This window comes from Nilaparvata lugens, chromosome 1 (assembly GCF_014356525.2).
Source record: "Nilaparvata lugens isolate BPH chromosome 1, ASM1435652v1, whole genome shotgun sequence".
NCBI classification, from domain to species: Eukaryota; Metazoa; Arthropoda; class Insecta; order Hemiptera; family Delphacidae; genus Nilaparvata; species Nilaparvata lugens.
The window spans coordinates 75265212-75288840 of NC_052504.1; the positions used below are offsets into that span (position 1 = coordinate 75265212).

Genomic DNA, 23629 nt, shown 5'->3' on the forward strand with positions numbered 1-23629 from the left:
AGATGAGAAACTCTCCACATTCACATAAATACAGCATGTAAGTAGCGATATAAATACCTTGTAGAAGATTAAACTTCTATCTTCTATAATACCTTGTTAGTAGTGAATGAATCTCAAAAATGTTACACGTTCGCTCCTACAATCATTCAATAGTTTAGCATCTGTAAGGTGTGCTATACTTGTAACCCCCTGGGTTGGAGACGTCTCGTCGCGTCTGTATATCGATAGTCTTATGGATAGAATTAGGATGATGATTATTGACGAAAGTGATTCTCAAAGGTATCTTTTCATCTTCTAAAAGTGGAGGTATTTTTTATTCCATAGTAATTGAAATGTGTATTCTAAATCAAGGCTTGTCAATAAAAACTTCCTTTTGGATTCCCTATTGAAGATGAATTCGTTTTTCGGCTTCTGAATTCGACAAATAGTGGAGTTTTTCTGTTCTGTTTTGGGCTATGTTCATTTTGCAATTAAAAAATATCCGAAGTACTTAGTTTTATCTGCTACACTTCAGAAGGATTTTTAACTGTGGAACAGTGTTAATTTCAGACAGCATTCAACGTTTGGCTTTTGCAGTAAATGTAGAACATTGTAAGTTAGTGTAAAAATGAAAACCTATGCAGCTAGCATGGGCCTACTTTAAGCATATAGCAGGCTACCCAAAGTTCGCCACGACTAATTTTATTGAATCCCCCGAGAATCTTGAAATGGCAAAGTTCATGCGAATTTCTCCAGTAACAAGCAAGCTGGTAGAAGATACTCATCCCATGAGACTTGGCTCACGTTGAATTACAGGATTATAACTTCTTTTACAAATTAAAGTCCTAAAAAAGTTCAGTTCGCTTGATCCAAGAAAGAAGGGAGTGCTGAAACTGGAAATTAAAATTGAACATATTTTTACTATGATAAAATATTAATAATATATAAATTCAATTACGGAGCAAACTTAACAATAAAATGTATCTGACAATCTTCTGTTCATTACTTTGCTGGCGTAGAAGTTATCTTCTGCCAGATTAACATAATTATTAGTCTTGCATAAATATATCCATTTCAAATATCATCGAGCTCTGGGTACCTCTCTCCATTCCCCTTAACTAATCGTGCTCCTTTTTTCAATATGACTAGGATGCTGATTTCTCTTATACATTAACCACTAGGACACAAATTCCTGCAAATATTAGAAACTATTAGATATTAGATATCAATCTATGCAGTCCTCAAATGATCAAATTAACATTATTAAGGTTTTCTCATTGATTTCACAATATATATTTTTTGTTTATTGGTTGTGCGGAACAAAAATGTTTGAACAATATATGTGTTCCAAAACAGCGACAGTTTATTATTGTTCTATTGATAATAAATGAAGGGGAAGGAAAACTTGCACAGGCAGAGCGGGTGAATGAGAAGAAGAAAAAAAATATGGAATGAAATTATGCAATAATTGAATTACGTTATCCACGTACACTACCAGAAATAATTGCAGTGATTTTTGGAGCATATGCAGAGAGTTTGCACGACTTCGGTCAAGCGAGCAGAGCTTGAAAGATTTGCTATCTTCACGTGTTATTGCTCACGTGATTTTCCGCAAAGATTAACATAATTTCAAAATCGGTCCGGGAAGAACTCTTAAAACATCTCAATCGTGAGTAATTTTTGAAATTCATCATAAGTACTTTCCAGTGGATGATTTATTGAATGATGATGTTTTTCAAGTTTTGAGAAATAATGTCAACTCTATTGGAGTCAAGTTGAGTATGATTTGATGAAAATGTAAAAATAACAGACCAGTAGTAGTGCAGTGTAGTATGCAGTTCGATCAATCACAGGTGATGTTTTATAAAAAGTCATACAGTTCGTGGATTTTTTTTTGGGTTGTAATGCAGCTTGAAAATCCTCTTCATTACATTCAATTCATTAATTTGTAGCTGTTCTCTCCTGAGGGGACAGACAGAGTGGCATTCCATGAAAAAGCAATACCGTAACCAATTATTCCAATTGAATGGATATGATCAATAATTGCTAGCAATATTGATGTGAACCGTTGACTGATCTCACTGACACATGAGTTGTTTCAGAATAATTCTAATATCTGATCGTTTCCAATTATCTCATAACATTTTGAATCTCACATTACATGGAACTACATATTTCAATGAAACTTCAAGCCCATGATGAGCTTTATGGAATTATGTGAGGAGAAGGAAGGGGTTTGCAGATACTGAAATGCTGAATAAGAATACATGCAAATCTATTAACATTCAGGAGGGATGAAGGTGTAACTGTTAAGTATGAAACTAACAAGGGAAGTTGGTTTTTCTATACTCTGTACAAAATTAAGTTTGCAGCATTGCTCTTATGGAGTACAGTGCTGCCAGATTTCACAGAGTCCAAAGAGCTTATGAGCTTATTGTGTGAAGAAAAAAAAGAGCAAAAAAGTGAGCGTAGACATTTTTGATATAGTGAGGTTCACGTTATAATGGCAGGGGAGAATGATAGGAAAACAACGTTGCCGATTCTCTGTCTTGTTAATGCCTTCTATGGAGGGTAACTGATACTGGTTTATCGATGTAATATTAACTGTTCGTTCTCGTTTAAAATAATTAATTAGATTCTATCAAGCAAAAAAATATATTTTCAATGATTTCATAATCGAGATTAAATATATTGTTAATTAATTATAATATTATTTCTACATTGTTGAAAATCGATCTAGCAACAGAGCAAAGCGAGAAAGAGATAGTGCTATCCGCTTTGTTGAATGATAGACAAGGATAGCAATACAATTGCTAATCAAACGCTGCAATTATAACGTGCACCTCACTATAGAATCAGCATGAAAATGGCAACAATGTGTCCCTATTGATATATTGAAATAACATTGGTCATTAAGACCCATGCTGTATACAAAGGTTTACACGGATTATAACTTTGAAAAAAACTAGTTTCTTATAATATTTTGATTTCAAAAACTCCTAAATGAAACTAAATATGAAAAAGCGTTTCAAGAACAAAACTCTTTGTTCCACAAGGGCTACTTGTGCATTTTCATCTGTAGATTCATGGAAAAATCAATGTTTTAAGTTATTATGTTTCTAGTAGATCTTAGGAGCATGAAACCACTTTCATGGAACATAGAACGCATAACGACAAAATACTTGATGCTACTCGGCAGAGTGCGTTCAAATCGTACAAATGGCGGATGTAGCTTTTGGTTCAAGAACGGTAGGCTCAATAATTTATTATTATTGAATACTTGGAAAAAATGGGATTCGAATTTTCTAAAAGTCTTGAAATTTTTCGAAAGTTGTCCATCCTCATCCTCTGAATGCTCTATTTGCTACGTCCTCGTATAATTTGTTACTCAATAGAGAAGATTTATTATAATTTAGATTTATTATAAGATTTAGATACTGTATATTGATTGTGAGCTGAAAGATGGAACATGAAATCTTTGTCTATCCTCTCTAAAGTCTATACCCACTGAATTGGCCAATGCGGACTGAAAAATGAGAAGTATTTCTGTAGGGTGCATTCTACAAACCCTAATTTACTACTTCTTTGCATACCACTGTACAATAATTAACCGGTAATGTAATTAATTGTTGCGCATTATGTCCACGTAATAACTAATTAGAAAATTAAGTGTAAGGGAATGAACGTTGAACTAGCTATAAATATTCAATGAGCCTGGGACAAAGAGGAAAACGTACGAATACTTTAGAATAGGGAAAATGTGAATAAGTCTCTGAAAAGCTGAAACAATGGACTGCATTCTGTAGAATATTTTTGAATCCTTCGTAATGCCAGTTTATGGGAACAGAATTTTCATCGTTCAACATTTTATAAAAAAAAATATCGAGCGAATTATCAAGTAGATACGTCGAGACAAATTTTCTCGTGGAAAGTGAATTTAAATCACAGTATGAGCTCTGATATATATATCGAGATATATAATATCAATAAGATTGAATATTCTAGTATGCTCCACAAAGATCACAATAGTGATGAAAATACCGGTACTCTAGAACCTGAATTCATTCCAATAAAGATTTTGCATGATATTACTGTTTCTTTCCTTGCGGAGAATCCATTCGAAATGTGATCAATGTTATTTTGGAATGTTTCAAGATAATAATATTATATTTGTTCAATAATAGACAAATTTAATTAATCATGGAGATGATTGGGAGAGGAACAGCCACAGTCCAAACCATCTCTTTATCGAAATTTGTTTTTTTTTCAGAGTAGTATTTGTAATCTAAAACTAAAGAACAATTTTTTGAATAAATTTGCATCTACATTATTCACTAGATATTTAACAATATTGTCATATTGAAAATTTTATTGTTTGCACTAAGCTGCGTAGAATAATTAAGCATTTTTTATGGATTCGCCAACTTTTTTTCAAAATTTCAAGTTTCAACATTCTCTGCCAGTTATGGGAAAGGATAATCAAATTAAGGAAAATTGAGCCTAGCACCGACATTTTGGCAACCCAATAATTTTGGCAACCCAATAAAAGTTTTACTTCAGAAAAAAAGAATATTGTGGAGTTTCAGCTCATAATAATTTGATGTTTGACACAATATAAATAATATACATAGAATTAAAATTATATAAGAATAAATAGGAATATAATATGAGAAAAAAATAAAGAGAAAATAAGAGAAAAAATTGAAAACTCTATGCACTATTGTTTAAATATTTTATATGGCTCAAGATTGGACAATGATCTATCTGGGCAAACATGTTTTTAGTTTTCAATAGGATTATTATTTTGTATGATGATTATGGTATTAAAATCGAATAAAGCTACAATAATTATCCTGGTAATTATACGAAAGCACACACTGGTTAATTTAAAATATAGATTTCCTAGAATAATGATTCATGAACTGATAGAAAATAGAAAACACTGATGTAACTATCACTTGCAACATTCATAGACACACCGCGTTGTTACTTAGTAAGTGAACATCGCGAAACTAGAGTTTGAATGGCCGCCATTCTTGTTTTTACCGCCGTAACAGAGTGACCAACCTAGCGGATCAAGAAAGGCCACAAACATGATAATAATCATGAACAATGAGAGTAATTACTTCTATGTACAACACCTTGTCCTATCAAGTATGTGGGAGGCTATATTATGGCATTCAATTACACTTTAATGTTGCCTGTGTTTACATTATATCCATTTTGTCATGTCAATTACATAAGATGGCATGTCACATTTTCAGTGTCCTCCAATTCAATAAGAGCACCAGTTCCAAGCCAGTAGCCTCAAATAACTTGCATGGAATTAGTAGCCTATTCCATGCTAAACAAAGAGAAGCACAAAAAAAGAAAAAACATTTTCAGCCTGCAGACAATGGCATAGCAGCATGAAAGATGTTAATGATGATGGGGAAAAGATTTATTACATCTTTGATGAAAAAGATTTGTTCCAGAACAATTATCTATGCATAATGTTAAATAAATTAGATGTGTCCTTGGACATGTGTGCATTGTCAAAGACGATGGTCCAACTACTTGAAAGAAAATGAAATGACTTTGAAAAGTTATAAGATTGCGTCCCAGGTGGGGATGTTATTGTACCTTATGTACCCGTAGGGATGTACGTTATCTTCAAACCCGGGATTTCAGGACTGTCGAATTTCCGAAAGTCCCGAGATCCCGGGATTGAAAAAAAAATAAATGGATAAAATTTTTTCACGGTATAGTTTGATCAAAATGACATGTTCTTATTGTTTGAGCGATTTTATCACATTATAATGTGTAATTCGTTCACCATTTGGCTCATGTAATATGAAATTCAATCAAGATGGCAGTTGAAGAAAAAGTCACTCGATTTTTTTACGGGAAGTTTTTAATCTTGTAGGCTAAATAAATTCGAAGAACTACAAATTATCATATTTCGCAAAGAATGTCATAGCTCATGATGATCTGATTGTTTAAATCCTCTTTTACAAAAACTGGTTGTAAGCCTATTGGGGCCATCAATTAGCAGTTTTCTATTGTGTAACAATGTAAGTGTGAAGTCGATTGTTTGACCTAACCGTATATTTATCTTAATGTAAACAATTCACATACTCTATTCTGCGCACTTCTATCGTCACTGGTGAATTGAAAATGGATGAATCTTTTTTGTACAAAATTAAAACAGTTTATCTCTTAACATGATCTAACTAAATAACGGGAAAATGGAACTTTGTAAAGTAGGCCTATCTTCACTTATATTGTCATGAAATTGTCATCCTACAATAAAATTTATCACGTTCAAATTGTTAAACAGGTTTCCAATAAATAAATATTGATTTAAAAACTTTGCAGCAATTATATTGCTCAAGTACTCACTCTTCCAAGGGGAGTATCAGGCGTATGATTCTAAGCGATAGCTTATCAGAGCGATCACTGAGTCAAACCTCTTAAAATTTGCTTATATTTGATTGAGTTCTCCAAGACCTCTAAATTGAAACTCTTAATTCTGAAAATTCTATCGCATTGAGTCGGTATACAGGAGAGTGGTTGAGTTAAGTTGTATTACATACAACAATGACTACCAAGTAGGCCAGAATGAGAAGTTTTCATCACGTTTACACGTTAAAAATGTCCAGCATCAATGATTAGTCCAGATAATCGGTGCTCTACTGGGTATATTTGCTTGGAATATTCCAATTCAATCCATCTATGATTGGTAAATCATGAGATTGTTAGAGTTCAGAACTTTTTTATCAGATAGGATGATCTTGCTATGCTAGAAAAAGTATTGAAATGATACATTGTTCTGTCAAAGAACAGGAAAGCAAGTGGTCTGGATGGAATAAATATGGAACTTGTGAAATATGGAGGTATTTTCCTGCATTTGAGAGTACTAGCTTTGTTCAATATGTGCTGGAAAACTCACAGGATCCCTACAGAGAGGGAAACCTCAAATGTGGTGTCGATACACAAGAAAAAGGATAGAGCTAACCCAGAGAATTATCGTGGAATAAGCCTCTTGAACACTGCATACAAGTTATATGCTGACATCCTGAATAGACGCCTGAGAGTCATTGCAGAAACACTGATAGGAGAAGAGCAAATGGGGTTTCGCCGAGGAAGATCATGTATGGATGCTGTATTCACCTTAAAGCAGATCATTGAGAAAAATCGTGAATACAATTGTGAAACTCACATGGCGTTTATTGATTGGCAGAAAGCATTTGACAACGTTTCAGGGGCCAAATTGTGGGACATAATGCTCGTAAAAGGATATCCCAAACATCTTGTGGCGACAAAGTGGCGAGATTCAGTGTGGTCTGTGGTACTATAAGACGAGCTATAGGAAAGCAAACGAGACAAGATACCCAGCTAAAGTTTTACAGAACAATGGCGATACCGTTAATAACATATGGTAGCGAGGCATGGGTTTTAAACAGACAAACTGAATCTTGTATATACAAGCTGCTGAAATGAGATTTTTACGAGCGGTCAAAGGTTGTAGTAGACTGGATAAAATAAGGAATGACAACATAAGAGCTGAATTGAATGTAGAACAGCTATTAGATATTCTGAAGAAATATCGGGAAAATTGGTCTACTTAGTTATTCAGAATGCCATCCAATAGGTTCCCAATATTAGCATGGGAGTACAAACCCGGAGGAAAGCGAGGCATAGGAAGACCAAGAAAGAAATGGATGCCGGTACAGGCCAATAGAGCCTAATCCTTGTAAGAAGATGATGATGACATTGTTCTTTTTTTCAATTGTATTCAGTATTTATCCTAAATTTTATGGGACAGCTAGGTAGTAAAGTACTCTGATGTCTATTCTATATTAGTTCATAATGATTGGAGCTGCATTACTTTTACAAGAGTAGTGACTACCGTAGATGTCTTTTCAAACGGAAACTTTGTTCTTCATAAAATAATGTTTAGTCCAGTCAACGAAAAATTAAAAAATGGTACTTTCAAACCACCCCCACCCCTCTAGCACAGGGGGTAGGGATGAGGACTTTTGATATGTTAATCCTCTTACTATCCTTAAAAGAGCTATGGAATTGAAAATTGTGTTCCAAACTTTTCCCTCTATACCTTTATTTGAGCAATCGTTGCCTGGGCTAGTTATAATGTAAGAATGATGAAAAACCCTGATGAAAAATCACAAGAATTTTTAATTTTCAAATTTCTCTAGAAACAAAAGGGTATAGAACAGTACAGCACTACTAGACTTCTTGAATAGATAAATGGAGCTCTGTGCTTTGTGACTATCCCACTGATAATTAAGTCGTAGCTTATATTCAAGTTCAGAAATATCTCAATTTGATAGTTTTAGTTGAATATGCTACAAAGGACTTCCAGAAGAGCGTAAAAGGAATTCAAAAGAGCAGTTTGGCTCCTCAATAGTTCGTGCAGTGGTAAATTAAACGGCACTCTATTGAGGATAGTTGGGGGAATATTAAGTTTAATACTTTGATATCGATTCAATGCTATTAACGGAAGATTCTGCATTCCGGGTCCGAACGGGCGTTTAATAACGTTTGATAAGGATGAGAGTGGGAAGGGAATAACGTTGATAAGGACGGAAAAGCGATACGACAAACAATACTGTGCAGACGGAGACGAAAACGCGCAAGTAAACTCTGGCCCGCTTCTTCAGTAATTATTGTAGCCAAGTCTGTAAGTAGAAAGACCCGAGTGGAGTACACCGTTCATTAAAATAAATTACGCAGCTTACAACATTAATCTTTTTAACGTTCGCGCCTTGCTAGCTGCAGTACTCGCGATACCAACAATTGAACTACCCACCCCGCCCCCCGCACACTGTTATACTTTGAATTCGATTATTGAACTTTTGAACTTCGTTAAAGACTATAACTTCGTAGACGTTACACTTTTCGGCTCTCCTACTTCCTGGTCTAGAAGTCTCTAATGAGCATAATAGTCGTTTGGTAATCTGCAATTTGTAAATCGGCTAAACTCGCCAGTAAAATTTTGAGAAGAGTTTATCATCTCTTTAAAATTTTCAATTTCTATAATACAGGTGAATTATTTTTGTAGTTACTACATATTCAAGATGTAAAGTTCAGTATGAAGTATTATTATTTATTATATAATAATAATATTATTATTAGAAATGAGACTTATTAAATTGATAGAGTATACTCACTAGTAGAGACAATTCAAAAATGAATTTGGATAAAAAATTAAAATGATTCAGTTTCAAATTAAAAAAATTTCCAGTTTCAAGTTTCTTCTTCCTTGATTGAATAATCCTTATGTGCTATTGAATCTATAAAAAGCCTACCCACTCGTTCGAAGCAGTAATTTTGCCCGTTCGGATTGGTATGACATCATCCTTAGTGGTAATTCACTGTCGAATTGTGATCTGTAAGATGTAGGATACTGTCCATTTGAAAATAATTTTCCTTCTAATTGTAATTTAATGATTAGTCCAGGCTCTAGAAATTGTTGAACCCATTTCCTTACTCCCTATAGTAATGAATTACTTGATGTGATTCAATCTGTACACAAAACTTCTGTACTCTGAACAGAAGGCGAGGTCGAGGTTTGTGTTGATTGACAGTCTCAAGGCAAGACGAGGCAAAACAAACGATCTGATAAGCCACTCGTTTGTTCATTGATAACAGGTTGTTCCGGCTGCAAATAGTCCATCGGGAGCGGAAGGAAGTGGCATTAGTTCTTCATCTTCATCACCCAGGACCAACACAAATCTGTTCCGTACAATAGCTAGCCGTGACCTTCCTCTCAGAGCAATTGCTTCGGCTAACATCCTTGTGGATCCACGTGGTGGAACCGTAATCTAATTACATCACTTCAAGTGAAGCACTGACATGCAGCTCGGAAATAATGGATGGGAAACTATTTTTGAAAAAATACCACATAAGAGAAATGAGAAGTGTAAAAATACATGGACGCATGATTTTAGTACAAAATTTTGTTGACTTCTACAGTATCGCAAACCTGGAATTTAAAACCTCTCTGATGCGTGGGAGAAAATCATATGAAAAAGTAGACTCTCCACATGAGGAAGAGGAATAACCTGCTTCCTAACAGAAGTAAGCTCCACCGACTAGGCTCTTCTAAGTTCTATTGAGCTCCACTAAGTTCTTTAGTTCAACCAAGTACCAAGTATAATTTGGTGGGAGAAGGACTCTCTGAACATTATTGAAATTTTTCCTTAAGGGACTCAGTATCTGGGTAGGATATTTCGTGAATTCGAATTCAACCCTGCAAATACGTATGGAAATAACTATGAAATCTATAATGTATTTTCTTAGTTTTTGCTAATAACGTTGAAATCATCAATATTATTAAATAATTAATTTTAAATAGAATTATCAACGGAACGAGAATTTCCAAGCTCACCCAAAAAACTCCAACAATGAAAAATATGGCTTCTACAAAGTTTCCAAAACAACCCATTTCTTTTGGATTTTTTCAGTATTTTGCTTTTATCGTTTTTGGAGTGGTTTTGGGGGCATAAGTGTACACATCAATATCATCGTTAATAATTCTGAATGAGCATGATAATAGATATAAATGTTCATAAAAACCAAATTGAAATATAAAATATGATTATAACTTAAGTATTGATAATAAACTTTACTCACATGTTGTTTTATTCTTGCATTTGAAATTTCTGGTGAATAAGTCGTACTCCTTATTTTCGATGGGGAGTGTTGTCGGCATTCCAATTGCTATATCACATGTTCCGTTTCCAGACACACCCACTCTGTAAAGACAGAAGGTGAAATAGCGGATAAGTATAAAAACAATATAAAAACTTGTACTGTAGTACCATTAATTGAAAACTTTAAAATCCAACCATTCTTATATGAAGTGATATATTGCCATCCATGTTGGGCGACATTCTTATATGAAATGGTATATTTGATATATACTAGTGTAGCTGTTAATATCCCTAGCTTGCAAATAAATTTGTAAAAAGTTAAGGCCGTCCGGCTCGCAAATATACTGGGGTCAGACCACAGCTCTAGCTCAGTAGTAGATGCATGAATACTCTCAATGTTGATCAATAATTCTTACCGCTGCTCTCTGTAAGATATTGAGGATTACCAATAAGGAAGTCAAAAAGATGGTTAGTGACTGATTATCAGTAACCATATACTCAAACGAGAATAATGAAAATCAACTATTGTTTTTCTAGTTGATCCTTGAAACGCTCGTCTTGAATACAGGTAGGCACTAATTTATCCTTTCGAAATTCCTTGAGACTTACAACGCCAGTTCTTGAAGTTCTCTGGATCCTTATATGATATATTGTAGACTTATTAATATAAATATCAGTAAGATTTTGCTGGCTGAATAGTATTACTATCATCAAAGGATGATAAGGAATAAGTGCTCTGAATAAGATCAATATTAATTAATTCACTAATTATATATACTGCAGAATAAGAATGCTTGGTACCAAGACAGCTCAAACTGTATATCACGAGGTGAATTAGGAAAATAATATGTTATTATCTATCTATTTATCTATTTTGTTCATTCATTTACAATGCAAATGACAAAATTTAATTACATTGTTAGATAAAATAATAAGGTTATGTTAGTGTTATTTTTCTTCTAAATTTATAGGTGACAAAGTCCAAGATAAGGTTGATTGTATAATCAATGTATAATGGATAAGTTTGAATAAGAATCCTTATAGGATTTTATTCTTGTCGACATCTAATGTACATTAAATTGTATTTATTGGTGGATTAACGTATACTATTCTATTCTTATAGGATGAATAGAATGGAGAAGATGAAGGCTTATTGGATTCAAATAAACTGATATTACAACTAAAGATTAGTCAAGTGAAGCAATTAGTTGCTGTCAGTAAGGCTAGTTTCACACTCATTCGGTTCGTTTCGTTTTCGGCAAATTCCGATGAGTGTGAAACGGTAATTCGGTTTGAATTCGGTACCGAATAGAAACCGCATAGAACCGAACGCCCACTTGACTCTAATAAATTCCATCAGGTTTCAATTCGTTGCTAGCGAGAGGCTACTTTCACACACTTTCGGTTCGGTTCGGTTCGTTTCGTTTTCGGTAAATTCCGATAAGTGTGAAACGGTAATTCGGTACCGAATAGAAACCGCATAGAACCGAATGCCCCCTCGACACGAATAGGTTTCATTACATTCGAATTCGTTGCTAGGGAGACAGGAAAAAACAAAGTCTTTTACAAACGCTTGCCTCTTTTGTTTTTATTTTGACCTGATATCGTGATTATCTGTTTCAAAATTTTCCAAGTAAAAATCATATGGTCAATTCATTTCTGTAAGTTCACAGGAACATTTTTTTCAATGAATAGTTTGCTAAAAAAATATGAAAGATATAAATCAAAACTTAGGGAGAATTTTTATTTTATTTTTTTTTCACGAATATTACATGATTTCATCAATGGAGAAAAGAGATGAAGTTTTTTATACAATGTGTCAAAACAAGGAACAAATTTTCAATTAAGAAAAATAATCTCTCTGAACTTCCAAAATTAACATAAACTATTCAAATAATTCACAATTTTCAATTAACTTTAAATTTTTGTTGTTCAAGAAATAACATCTTACAATTCAACACCAACTGTTATATTTAAATATACCAGCATGAACTGTGAAAATCCAAACACAGCTGTGTTTGAGAAGAAAATACCTAATTAGAACCGTACGAATCAAAACCTGACATGTATGAAAGCCTCATTCGTTTTCGGTAACGAGCCGAACCGAACAGAAAACGAACCGTACCGAATGAAACCGAAAGCGTGTGAAGCTAGCCTAAACTGGAATGTAATCAGTAGTTATCAGTGAAGCAATGAGTTGATGAATGTGATTATTAATTAAAAAAAATTAGATCTATAACTATATTATGAGAAGAGTTGGTTGTAAAACACTTCTCCAAATCAATGGAAAGACAATATATAAAGGACATTTTTTCCAAAATAGAGATGGGAATGAAGAGATAATTTATTACATAATACGGAATTTAAAATGGGTCAGTTATGTGATTCGTAACAGAATCTGGTGAAGAAGCAGGAGACTGTGATAAAGTAGAAGGGTGTTCATGAGGAAATAAGTTGAATTGAAGACTCGAGATAGTTCAATTCCAGATGGTGGCCCAGTAACAATGATCTAGAGTTACCTGCTCCACTATTCATGCTGCCCGCTTACAAATTCGAAGAAAAGAACCCTGAATTTGAGTACGAAATTTTCTCTATCGACATTTTTACGTCGTCAGCTCGTATTAAAGTCGAGAAAAGTTCCGGAGAGAAAACAAACTCCAAGTCAATTTATGGAAATTACTTGAATTGATATAATCATTTATATCAAAACAGATGTCACGTGAATAACTTATTTCATGTTTTATTATCATTATACATCTACAACTTCTAGTTCATAATAGTTGCTCTCTCCTCCGACCTCGGAACAATAAACTATCCAGAAAATCAGGTTGAGAGATTTCTCCCAGAAACACACTGACACTATTGTAAAGTGGATGTACTTGGATTGTTTAGAGAGTTTTCAGAGACTGTGATCCATTACTTTCTGCTTTTCAGTTTGAACATTTGCAGGTATTTTCTATTCATGTCGATTGCTATTATTATTAATATCATCAGCGAGTATCATTGATTGAAAGATATTGTGTAGTTTGTAAATTATTGTAAGTGCTACTGGGTTAATAATGGATAACCTATAGAATAGTAGCTGATACCGCTGAACTGCTTGTAGCTGATGGTACAAATGATAGAGCTATTTTTATGCTTTTGGCAAAAGTTTTCCAAATTTTACATTTGCTTGATCGTTATTATTCGATATGATGGTTTTTTATTTTTCCAGAATTCCAGTCCGTCCAAGGCAAATAATTGAAAAATTATGCTTTTGGCAAAAGTTTTCCTCATTTTACATTTGCTTGATCATTATTATTCGAAATGATGTTATTTTTATTTTCCGAGAATTCCAGTCCGTCCAAGGCAAATTTTTAATAAGAAAACAATTGAAAAATTATGCTTTAGGCAAAAGTTTTCCTCATTCCACATTTGCTTGATCATTATTATTCGAAATGATGTTATTTTTATTTTCCGAGAATTACAGTCCGTCCAAGGCAAACTTTTAATAAGTAAACAATTGAAAAATTCAATATAAGAGAAGAACAAAGTAGATTTACCGCAGGACGCTCTTGTACTGACAATATGTTCACATTAAAAAACAACTCATTGAGAAGAGGAAACTTATGAATTTTGGAACCCATTTGATATTTATCGATCTGCGAAAAGCTTTTGATACTGTACCAATACAGTGAATTTCTGAAATCCTAGACAAATCAGCTATTAACGAACATTATATTTTTGCTGTCAAAGAAATTTACAAGGACCAAGAAAATGTTATAAAAATCGGAAATAGTGTGTCAAAACCATTTGGTACAAATAAGGGCGTACGTCAAGGTTATTGCCTCTCTCCAACCATGTTCAAGATCTATCTTGAGGATATATTACAAGAATGGAAGAGAAAATGTAAATGTATGGGTATCCCAATAATTAACAAATAAATCTACTCACTCTTGTCCGTTGATGATCAAGTAATAATGGCTGGTGATGAACATGACATTCATTACATGATCAGGAAGCTTGCTGATTCTTATGAAGGAAATGGAATGAAAATGAATTCTATGAAGACCAAATACCAAAGACCAAAGACCATTTCAGGAGGTACAGCTAAGGATCTACAAGTTGGAGATCATGAGGTAATGCAATGTGATGAATATAACTACCTGGGCTGTGTAATATCATCAGAGAGCAATTACAAAAGAGTAATCATGAGAAGAATTGGACAGGCCAGGCAGGCAGCACAAATATTGAATTCCATAATTTGCTTCAAAAATATTACAAACCCTACAAAAATTAGAATTTTGCGCCTAAGTTGTTGTGTTTCATGGATGGATCGAGTGAGGAATACGGAACAGAATAGGGAAACTGGACGCAACAGTAGAGCAGATAGAAAAGAAGCGCCTTGTATGGTTAGGACATGCACAGAGGATGAGAGATGGGAGGTGGCCTAAGAGGATACTGAATTGGCATCCACCTGGGAAAAGGAGAGGTGGACCGCTCGAACTGTGGAACAAACAGGTGTATACTCGTATGATGGATAGAAATCTAGGGTGACTGGAATAATCGGAATAAATGGCAGATGGGATGCGAGAAATGGCTGGAGCTGTAAAATATACTCGTATAAATATACTTATATAATATGATGTTATTTCTGGTATTCTTAGTTTGAAACAATTTGGTTCCACTATCTGATCATTGTCAACATTGACTGAAAGGATTTTATCGCGGAATAAACATAAAAAGCTCGAACCTTATGCTTTGAATGATGGAAACTATCAAATCGAAAATACATTCTGAATCCTTTCTTAGAAGTAGTTATATTGAGTTTAGGAAAAAGTGGAATTTTCGAATAATTTGTGGTAGAGTTTGATGCTTCACTAGTAGACCTACTATGTGATTTTGGATAAATATTATCGAGCAGTTGGTGACAGCTCTAGTTATGCCGAAATTTATTTTTTTTTCAAAATTATAACTTTTCCAAGATAAAATTTTATTAGAGTGCTGGATTAACTTGCGATTCTCACGGTATCGGAGTAGTTTCATGATGTAATTCAGCACATTACGTAAATAAATTCTAATATTTTCTCTATTGTTTTCCAACGTTTTCCTTGAGTACTTAGAATTTTTGTAGACGCAAAATCATCATAAAAAATCATTTGTCACCAGGAGATCGGCTAATAATGGTAGCAGAGAACGTGATTCTCGATGAATCTGATGAATGTTGTGTTCTTATTTCGGTGATGAGGTTGGAATTCAATGATTAATATGTTTAGGGAAAATAAGGCACTTAGTTTGAGAGGTATCAGGAAATTAGATTTATTTAAGGCTTTTTGAGTAATTGAGTCATCAGAATATCAAGCTTCCCTGTATTTTATTTTAGATTCATTATTAGTTCAGATTCCATTTTATCGTAGTGACCATGGCGAAAGTAACTCTAGATTTGTTGCAAGACGAATTTGTAAATAATAGTAAAGTTGATGCATTTCTATCTCATAAGATCAATCCCGATGCATTGACTAAAGTTGAGTTGTTATTTGAACTAGGAATACTAGGTCAGGAAAAATCTGAAATGCTATCCGAAACGGTTGATAATTTGAGATCGCCAATTGATAATTTTTTAGACAAAAAATTTCTGATCTAACTGAACGTAGATGTGTGGCATAAAATGGAACGTTGAAATCCCATAACACGATAAAGGAATTAAAATCCCGCATTGATTTTTTTACTGGGAGAATGTGAATCGAGTGCAGATTTAGTAAGGAAGGATATTGTAAAGATAGAGTCAAAAATAATGCATTTCATTTCTGTTCTGGAACAATCTCTGATAGTTTTCCCAACTATAACGCCTGTAGAAAAGTTTAGTCCATGAGTATTGTGCACAAAGCCCTAATTAGCTACCCAAGAATTTTAGTGTAGAAATAAAGAAGTTATGGAAATCAGCTTATGAGAATCTCTCAAAATCGCACAGCTGAGTGAAGGAAAAATAAGACTCGCACAGAAGTTCTATTCCTCTCAAGATTGGCGAAAGAGTATATCTAATAGCTTTTCCAAGATAACATTTTATTAGAGTGCTGGATTAACTTGCGATTCTCACGGTATCGGAGTAGTTTCATGATGTAATTCAGCACATTACGTAAATAAATTCTAATATCTCCTCTACTGTTTTCCAACGTTTTCCTTGAGTACTTAGAATTTTTGTAGACGCAAAATCATCATAAAAAATCATTTGTCACCAGGAGATCGGCTTATAGTTTTCTAATAGATGAATCTAGTACATAATGTCAAGAATATTTCTCTCTGGAATTATTTGTACTCTGTACTTCATTCTAACAAAGTCTGTACTCCATTTAAAAAAATTAAGTCTATCTATCTACTCTGATTTCTCCAATCAGAGATATTCTGTTGAAAATATGTTTCTCTTATACTGTAGACAAGATATTATTATTTCTGGATTGTTGACCCAATTTCTCATAATCATGAATGTTGCATATTTATCTCGAGAATTTTCCAGTCAACAACTTACTATGTAAGCATGGTTGATCACTTGACGATTCATGAATTTCACCCACTCCCAATTCTAGTGGCAAAGAGAGGTTGTTTGATGTTCGTGGGAGTCTCCATACTAACGTAAGAAATTACTGGAGTGGATAATTAGGAATATGATGACGTCAGAGTTCATCTATGTGTTATTATTATCGGCAAACTAATGGAAGTTTGATTATTCAAGAATAACAAGACTTGCATATCAGAATAACAAGATTTATTCGAAATAACATTATACAGATGGTTGAACCCTAGCGTTGCACTCTGCTTTGTTAGAGGAGAAACGATGTTATTGAAGCACCTCCGAACTCATTGAAGATAGATATTATAATCATGTGAAAATTATTAAGTAATATGAAAATTGAAAACCCTTCACAATTTTCTGTAACAGAAAAAAATCGGTATAGGTGAAATTGTTTGCAACAACCATCGATAATGGAAAGGATGAGAGTCCATCCTTTTATCACCTCCTCCGTTGAGAGTGAGTGTTGGAGTGTTAAGTGACTCAGAGATTCTACTGAAATAAATATACGGAAATTATTGTGATAATTGAACATGGAAAATGTATACGTTGTAGAATAAAAAGTGGGTAATAACTGCAGATAGTATTATCAAACTATAGGATTTTTCATGGATGATTTAACTTTGATGGCTGATTGCGGCCTTACAGGTGCGGGAACAATAGTCTCAAATTGTCATGAAAAGTTATATCGTCCAACAAAAAGGGTACGAATGATGAAATTGTTCTATCAAATCAATGTCTTTTCTGTACAATCAATGTTTCAAGAACTCCGCCCATTTTATGACCGCAATAATCGTCCTATTGAGATGACTAATCGCAATGTGTTGAAAACATTTTTAGAAGAATGGCTCGGTAAATGTTCGAATAGCACCTGTACGACAATGGATTGCAAGGCCTGCCAAGAATATTGTTGCTGTACATCACGCACAAGATCTCGGCCTTTCTGACTACAACTTGGCAAATACAGCCAATAATCGACATCTTGGGGACATGGATGTGGACGATATGCGGTTTTAGCAAGACGGAGCTATGTGTCAGACAGCATAAAAAACAAGTGACATTCTTAAAGTGCGATTTCCATACATAGGCCGACTTATTTCGAGCAGAGGCGATGTTATTTCGCGATGACCGTGTGATTTGGCCCTGCTAATCCTTTCCTTGTTACTTTGCATTCTTCTTTACCAATAAGCCCTGTACCATCGCTGCCCAAAAGTCGACTATCAATGAGACTCAGTCCGATTCGTGCGCTAGGTTGATGGGAAAATGGACTTCTCGGATTCACACCAAATTTGAGAATCGGATATTATCGAACATATCTTGACCTATTGTTTAGTATTGATAATTGATTTTTATCACTTTTTAAGGTAAATTTGACTATTGAACTAGGAAAGCGTGTATTACCAATATCTGCTATAACTTTTACCAATATAACTCATTCATATTCAGGTATATTTCAAAGTTATTATAATCTTTTCACAATATGATTACGGTAATAAAACATTACCTCAAACTATTAGCCTCATGTTGAAATATATGACAAGTTCAATCGTACATATTCAAATGATGTATTCTACTCCATCAGGCCTACAATAATGAAACCTAATGATGAGAGTAGACGAATTTAACATAACTTATGAAGAGAAATAAACAGTTGAAACTCTGAAACAAGATTAGGGACATAATATTCTATTGTATGGTGGTTCTCATAATGATGTTGGAATGGTGTATCATTGTGTAGAAATAATGATTTTGTCTGTTGCATTCTGAAATATTCTGTATTGAATTAACTGAAATTCTAATAATGTTTTGGGAGGATTCTAAAGCATTCACCTATGAATAAAACTTGTGAATAGGTTATGATTGAAATTTCAGCTTTAATTGTATTCTAGGAGGAAGTTTCAAACTAAAAATTCGCTCTTACTAGCAATTTCATCTATCAAATACCGTAGTTAAATTTCGTACCGTAGCTAAAATAAGGCTGGAAGGTTATTACACTAGAGGCAGGAACGATGGTGGTCTAATCCATTACATACATTATCATGCTATCCTACTCAGTTACACAGAATAATTGAAATCCATATAGTATCTTAATTAATGTGGTTGGTTTTTGTTTCAAGTATTTTTTTTGTGAATTAGCCCTCACTCAAACACGGAAAATGTTGAGGATTCGATTTGCATACATCCAACATACATAATAATCATAGTTATATACAATTCCACACATAATAAAATTATCCTTTATCAAATAGTATATTTGTTCGAGATTAACATTGAACATTTGATGCTTCATCCTGAGAATAGGAATTCTACAATTTATTATAGACTGTTCAATGCACAACATATATTTCCTCAATTCCAAGGACCGACTATTATATACAGATATACCGACTATTTTCCCTCCATAATCACATCAAATCTGGATGGATATGGATAGAGTGTCTGGTGAGGAGAATAAAATGGAACAAAGTTGATGACTGGTCTACTATTCTTCCTTCTCCTTGTTTTTTATAATATTCAATGATTGTAATTGTAAAATATAGATTATAAGAGAGAATAAAACGAAAAATTATGATTTTAAAAATTCAAAACACTTTGCATTTCAGAATGTGACTTCAGCTGTCACCAGAAATACTATAGGCCTAAGACATGTAAATGCTCTCTCCAAACAGAAAGTGTCACGCCTTCTTCTTCCAATAGATGATATTTCGAAGAGAACAATTTTGAAAAAGGAACTCGATTGTCGTTTTTATGCAAAAGAAGCCCTTTGACTTCTGAAGTGAAATCTGGGTCCTGAAGTGTTGAGAGGTTATGAATAATTTGAAGCATGACAGGGAGAAAGAAAAGGAGGTCTTTGGAGATTTTGCATTTTTAAGCATTCTTATACTGAAAATTGAAGGATTGTGCTTGCTTACCCGAAGGCGAATGTCTGGCAGTTGTCTTTGTCACACTCAAGCTCGCACTCCCTCGACGATTTGGCGGTCACTGTTCGATTCACTTCTGTCTCGTTCAGGCGGCGACCTATTCCTATCCGATCGAAGCACTCTGAAAAATGAAAAGTCAAACAATACTTGAGAGACATTGAATCGCAGAAAGTAGAGATCTACATAAAATATAAATAAGAGCTATCAATGCATAAATAATAGTCATTATGAAAATATTCCTATCCCTTCGAAGCACAATTAAAATGGAAATCAGACAGGTAGGATCGTATAATTATTATCATTGAATAATACAACTTCAAAAAATAAACATAACAGAAATCTCGATTACAACTGGGAAGAACAATGATTAATTCTCATCAACCATGAACAATGAAATAACCATTGATCTAGTTACGTTTTCTTAATCAGGAGGTAGCATTATTAATTAAGAAGAGTGACGAAATGAGAATTATAGTGGATGTACGGTATCTAAAGCTACTATAAGCAAAGAGCTGACCTGAAGCTATTAATAGCTTCTCAAGAACCTCTGTGTTTCACAATTGAATATTGGGAAGTAGCTATAACACGCATACGTTATAGAATGGTCGTAGATAAAAATATATTGTAAGATTAATAGAATTTGAAATATTCCAATCATTCTTCAATACATCGACACACCTGGAGATTTTCAAATATACGTTACATGAACTTGGATTCTTTCACGAAAAGTAAGGAAGATGTACTTTCCATTCAATCCAATCTCTGGCCAGGAAATGTGGATTGAATGCGAAAGGAATATTCCTGTTTTTTGTGATTGGTACCTGAACCCATCGAATCCTTTCAGAGAGCTCCATCAACGTGGAATATCAAAAAGATCTTCGAATAATAATCCAGTTATGGTTTGAATAGCGTTTATTGAAGCTTTAATGATCAGTCTCTCAATATTCATTGTTTTAAATGTCGTTTTGTAAAGAAAATCTCTAGAAAGATCCCATGTTATTTCTATTTCAAAAGCAATCAAAGTTCAAAATTTAAAACATTCATAAAATATTGTCTTTGTATAGGAAAGGGTCATTATGATCAGATGAAAACACGTTTATTATCAATAACATTTTGAACTGGAGTTATCCAGAATCGAAGATTACTTCAACAGTTGATGAGGAATGGGTCCTTTTTCAGATCTCACCAAAGGAGACAATCAATTATCCGTTGCTCACCTGCTAGCTATCAGTGTCATTGAAATGTTTGAGCACCAAGCAACAAAGTCAGCAGAGAACAATGACATGAAACACATACTTTCTGTGAGGAAGAAATGTGACAGTTTCTTATGAGTTTCTGTGAGTTGATATTGACCTGTGCACCACGAGTGAAATAATTGGGGGAAGCGTTTGAATTAATATCCGTGTGTAGTCGCAAAGTCTCGTAGTATATTCATCCAAGATATGAACAAAATATACATGCAGCGTATTCAATGTGTATCAGAATTATATAAGAGAACAAGTACAAATTGTACATTTACTTATAGATTCTGTGTATTGTGTAGTCTACATAAGCAAACCCATTTCATATTTACGTTAAATTTTTTATTCATAAAGAATTATAAATGTTAATGCGATCAGTAGAATCAATGACTTGGAAGTTGCAGCAACAAGCATGACATTGGTAGTTTATCAGGATGATGCATCATTTATTTAGTTCATTTTCTCATATCTTATACTATGAAGTCAAAACAGCTAACGCTAGAAAAATATATTATATTTCGGTATTCTTGGAGGTAGTTCAGGCCATATATTTAGCTCGATAAGTATTATCGTGATAAATGAACAAGGAAAACTGAGTGGAATTCGCGCCTTCAGAATCCAATATGGACTAGTTGACGAGGTATTTTGGAGACAAGCGACATTTTGCCAAAAAGAGTTTACTTAGTTTTCCTGTTGGTGCGTGAGAGAGAGACTAAAGTGGCTGAGATGTCAATTCAGCCTCCAAGCTGAAAAGAGAGTGACAGAGTGAGAGAGATGATTGTGCGAGTGCGTGGTTCAGTGGGTGGTTGGGTGGGTATTTGAGGAGGGGTGGAATTTCAGCACCAAGACTGAGTTGTTTCAAATTGTAGCGCTACGTGACCTTGAATTTCATTAGCAAGCCTGCCGGCAGGGCAATGCATTTCATTCACGTACACACTTCACAATGTGACTGATTGTGAACAAATTTAAATATCCATCATTCCACAGCTCTTAGTGCGAGAGGTAATGCCTCAATGGCCAGTTACACAGGTCAGGTGATGTTTCCATTTTGCTGAACCTTAGCTCTCTTTAGACATGAAATTGGGTATGGAAGGATAAAATACCGTACATATCTATGGATCTCTAAAATGATGGTTGAAGGTTTAATGTGCCATTGGAATTTGGGATTCTAGTGGATTCTAAGCTAAATAAGAACACGTTTGAGAGTGATTACTGAATGAAAAATGCAAGCATACATCGTATAGATTTAGTTAAGATTGGACTCACTTCAATTTTTTGTATCAGACACTTTCGAATTTGAGTACTGTACAATAAGACACACTTACTTATTATTTAAAATATGACTCATATTATGTAATAATTAAAAGATCAGGCAGTTTGATAATTAGTATAACACTTTTTAATATTGTTATTTTATCTTGACTCTTGATCTCCAGTGGACATCTCAGACCTGAGATATTCCAATGAATACATCCATGCTCCTAATGGTTACTTCTGAAAACGACACTCACCCATTGAAACATTCATAATAACTGAACTATTTTCAATAATGATAATAATAATAGATATTATTACAATAACTCCAGCTTGAAGAGGCTGATGAAGTTTCTTCTCAAAAGTTAGAAGTGGGATAGTTCTAGAATTTTCGGAGTGATTCATATGAAGTGAGTGAATTGATAAATATTTACAGTGAAATAGCAGAATTAATAATTCTTTTAAATCCTGTTTGGATGCGAATCGATATCATACAGCTCCACTAAAATTGAAGATCAAAGTATCGTTTTTACATTATTTATCTTCTTTATTCTTTATCTCTGCCCTGTAGTGCCTAACAGCGTCGTGATACATTATTCATTTTTTTATTCAACATGAATCGAACTTTCAAATAATTTTTAAGTTACATGTTTTTAGTAATATAGTGATACATTCAACATAAGGAATAATCCATATAATTTGCGTCACTCCAATCCATTACAATTTGATAGTGACTTTACCAGCTTAAGTGTATGTAGACGTCAGTTTGAATATCAGTGTTACTTGTTTATAAATAAAGTCCCAACTGAATTCATTATTAATAGAATTACAAAATCCATAATGAATCTTATACAGGATTAGGATAAATGTTTATTTTAAATTATCAATATCCATTATGTAGTGTTTTATTCTTGTGTTATAAATTAAAAAAAAAAATTGTCATGGCTTCCTTGAATTGGTCTTTTTAAGTTTGTCATTTGCTTGTGATTTGGTTACTTTGTCTTATCGTTTGTAAGTATTGAGGTGTGA

General features: G+C 33.8%; 1 protein-coding gene across 8 annotated transcripts in view; it reads right to left on the bottom strand.

Moving 5' to 3' along the window:
* LOC111052953 overlaps positions 1-23629 on the bottom strand; it is a 171641-nt gene that overhangs the window by 58095 nt on the left and 89917 nt on the right. For 6 of the 8 annotated variants that reach the window (XM_039443085.1, XM_039443086.1, XM_039443107.1 and 3 more), the window contains 2 exons: positions 20097-20226; positions 10618-10739 (listed from right to left, as the gene is read on the bottom strand). In XM_039443085.1, coding sequence (XP_039299019.1) covers positions 10618-10739; positions 20097-20226 — 252 coding nt within the window. Of the gene's footprint in view, positions 1-4857; positions 4976-10617; positions 10740-20096; positions 20227-23629 lie in introns of those variants that run through there. The other 2 variants (XM_039443111.1, XM_039443117.1) reach the window with 1 other exon arrangement.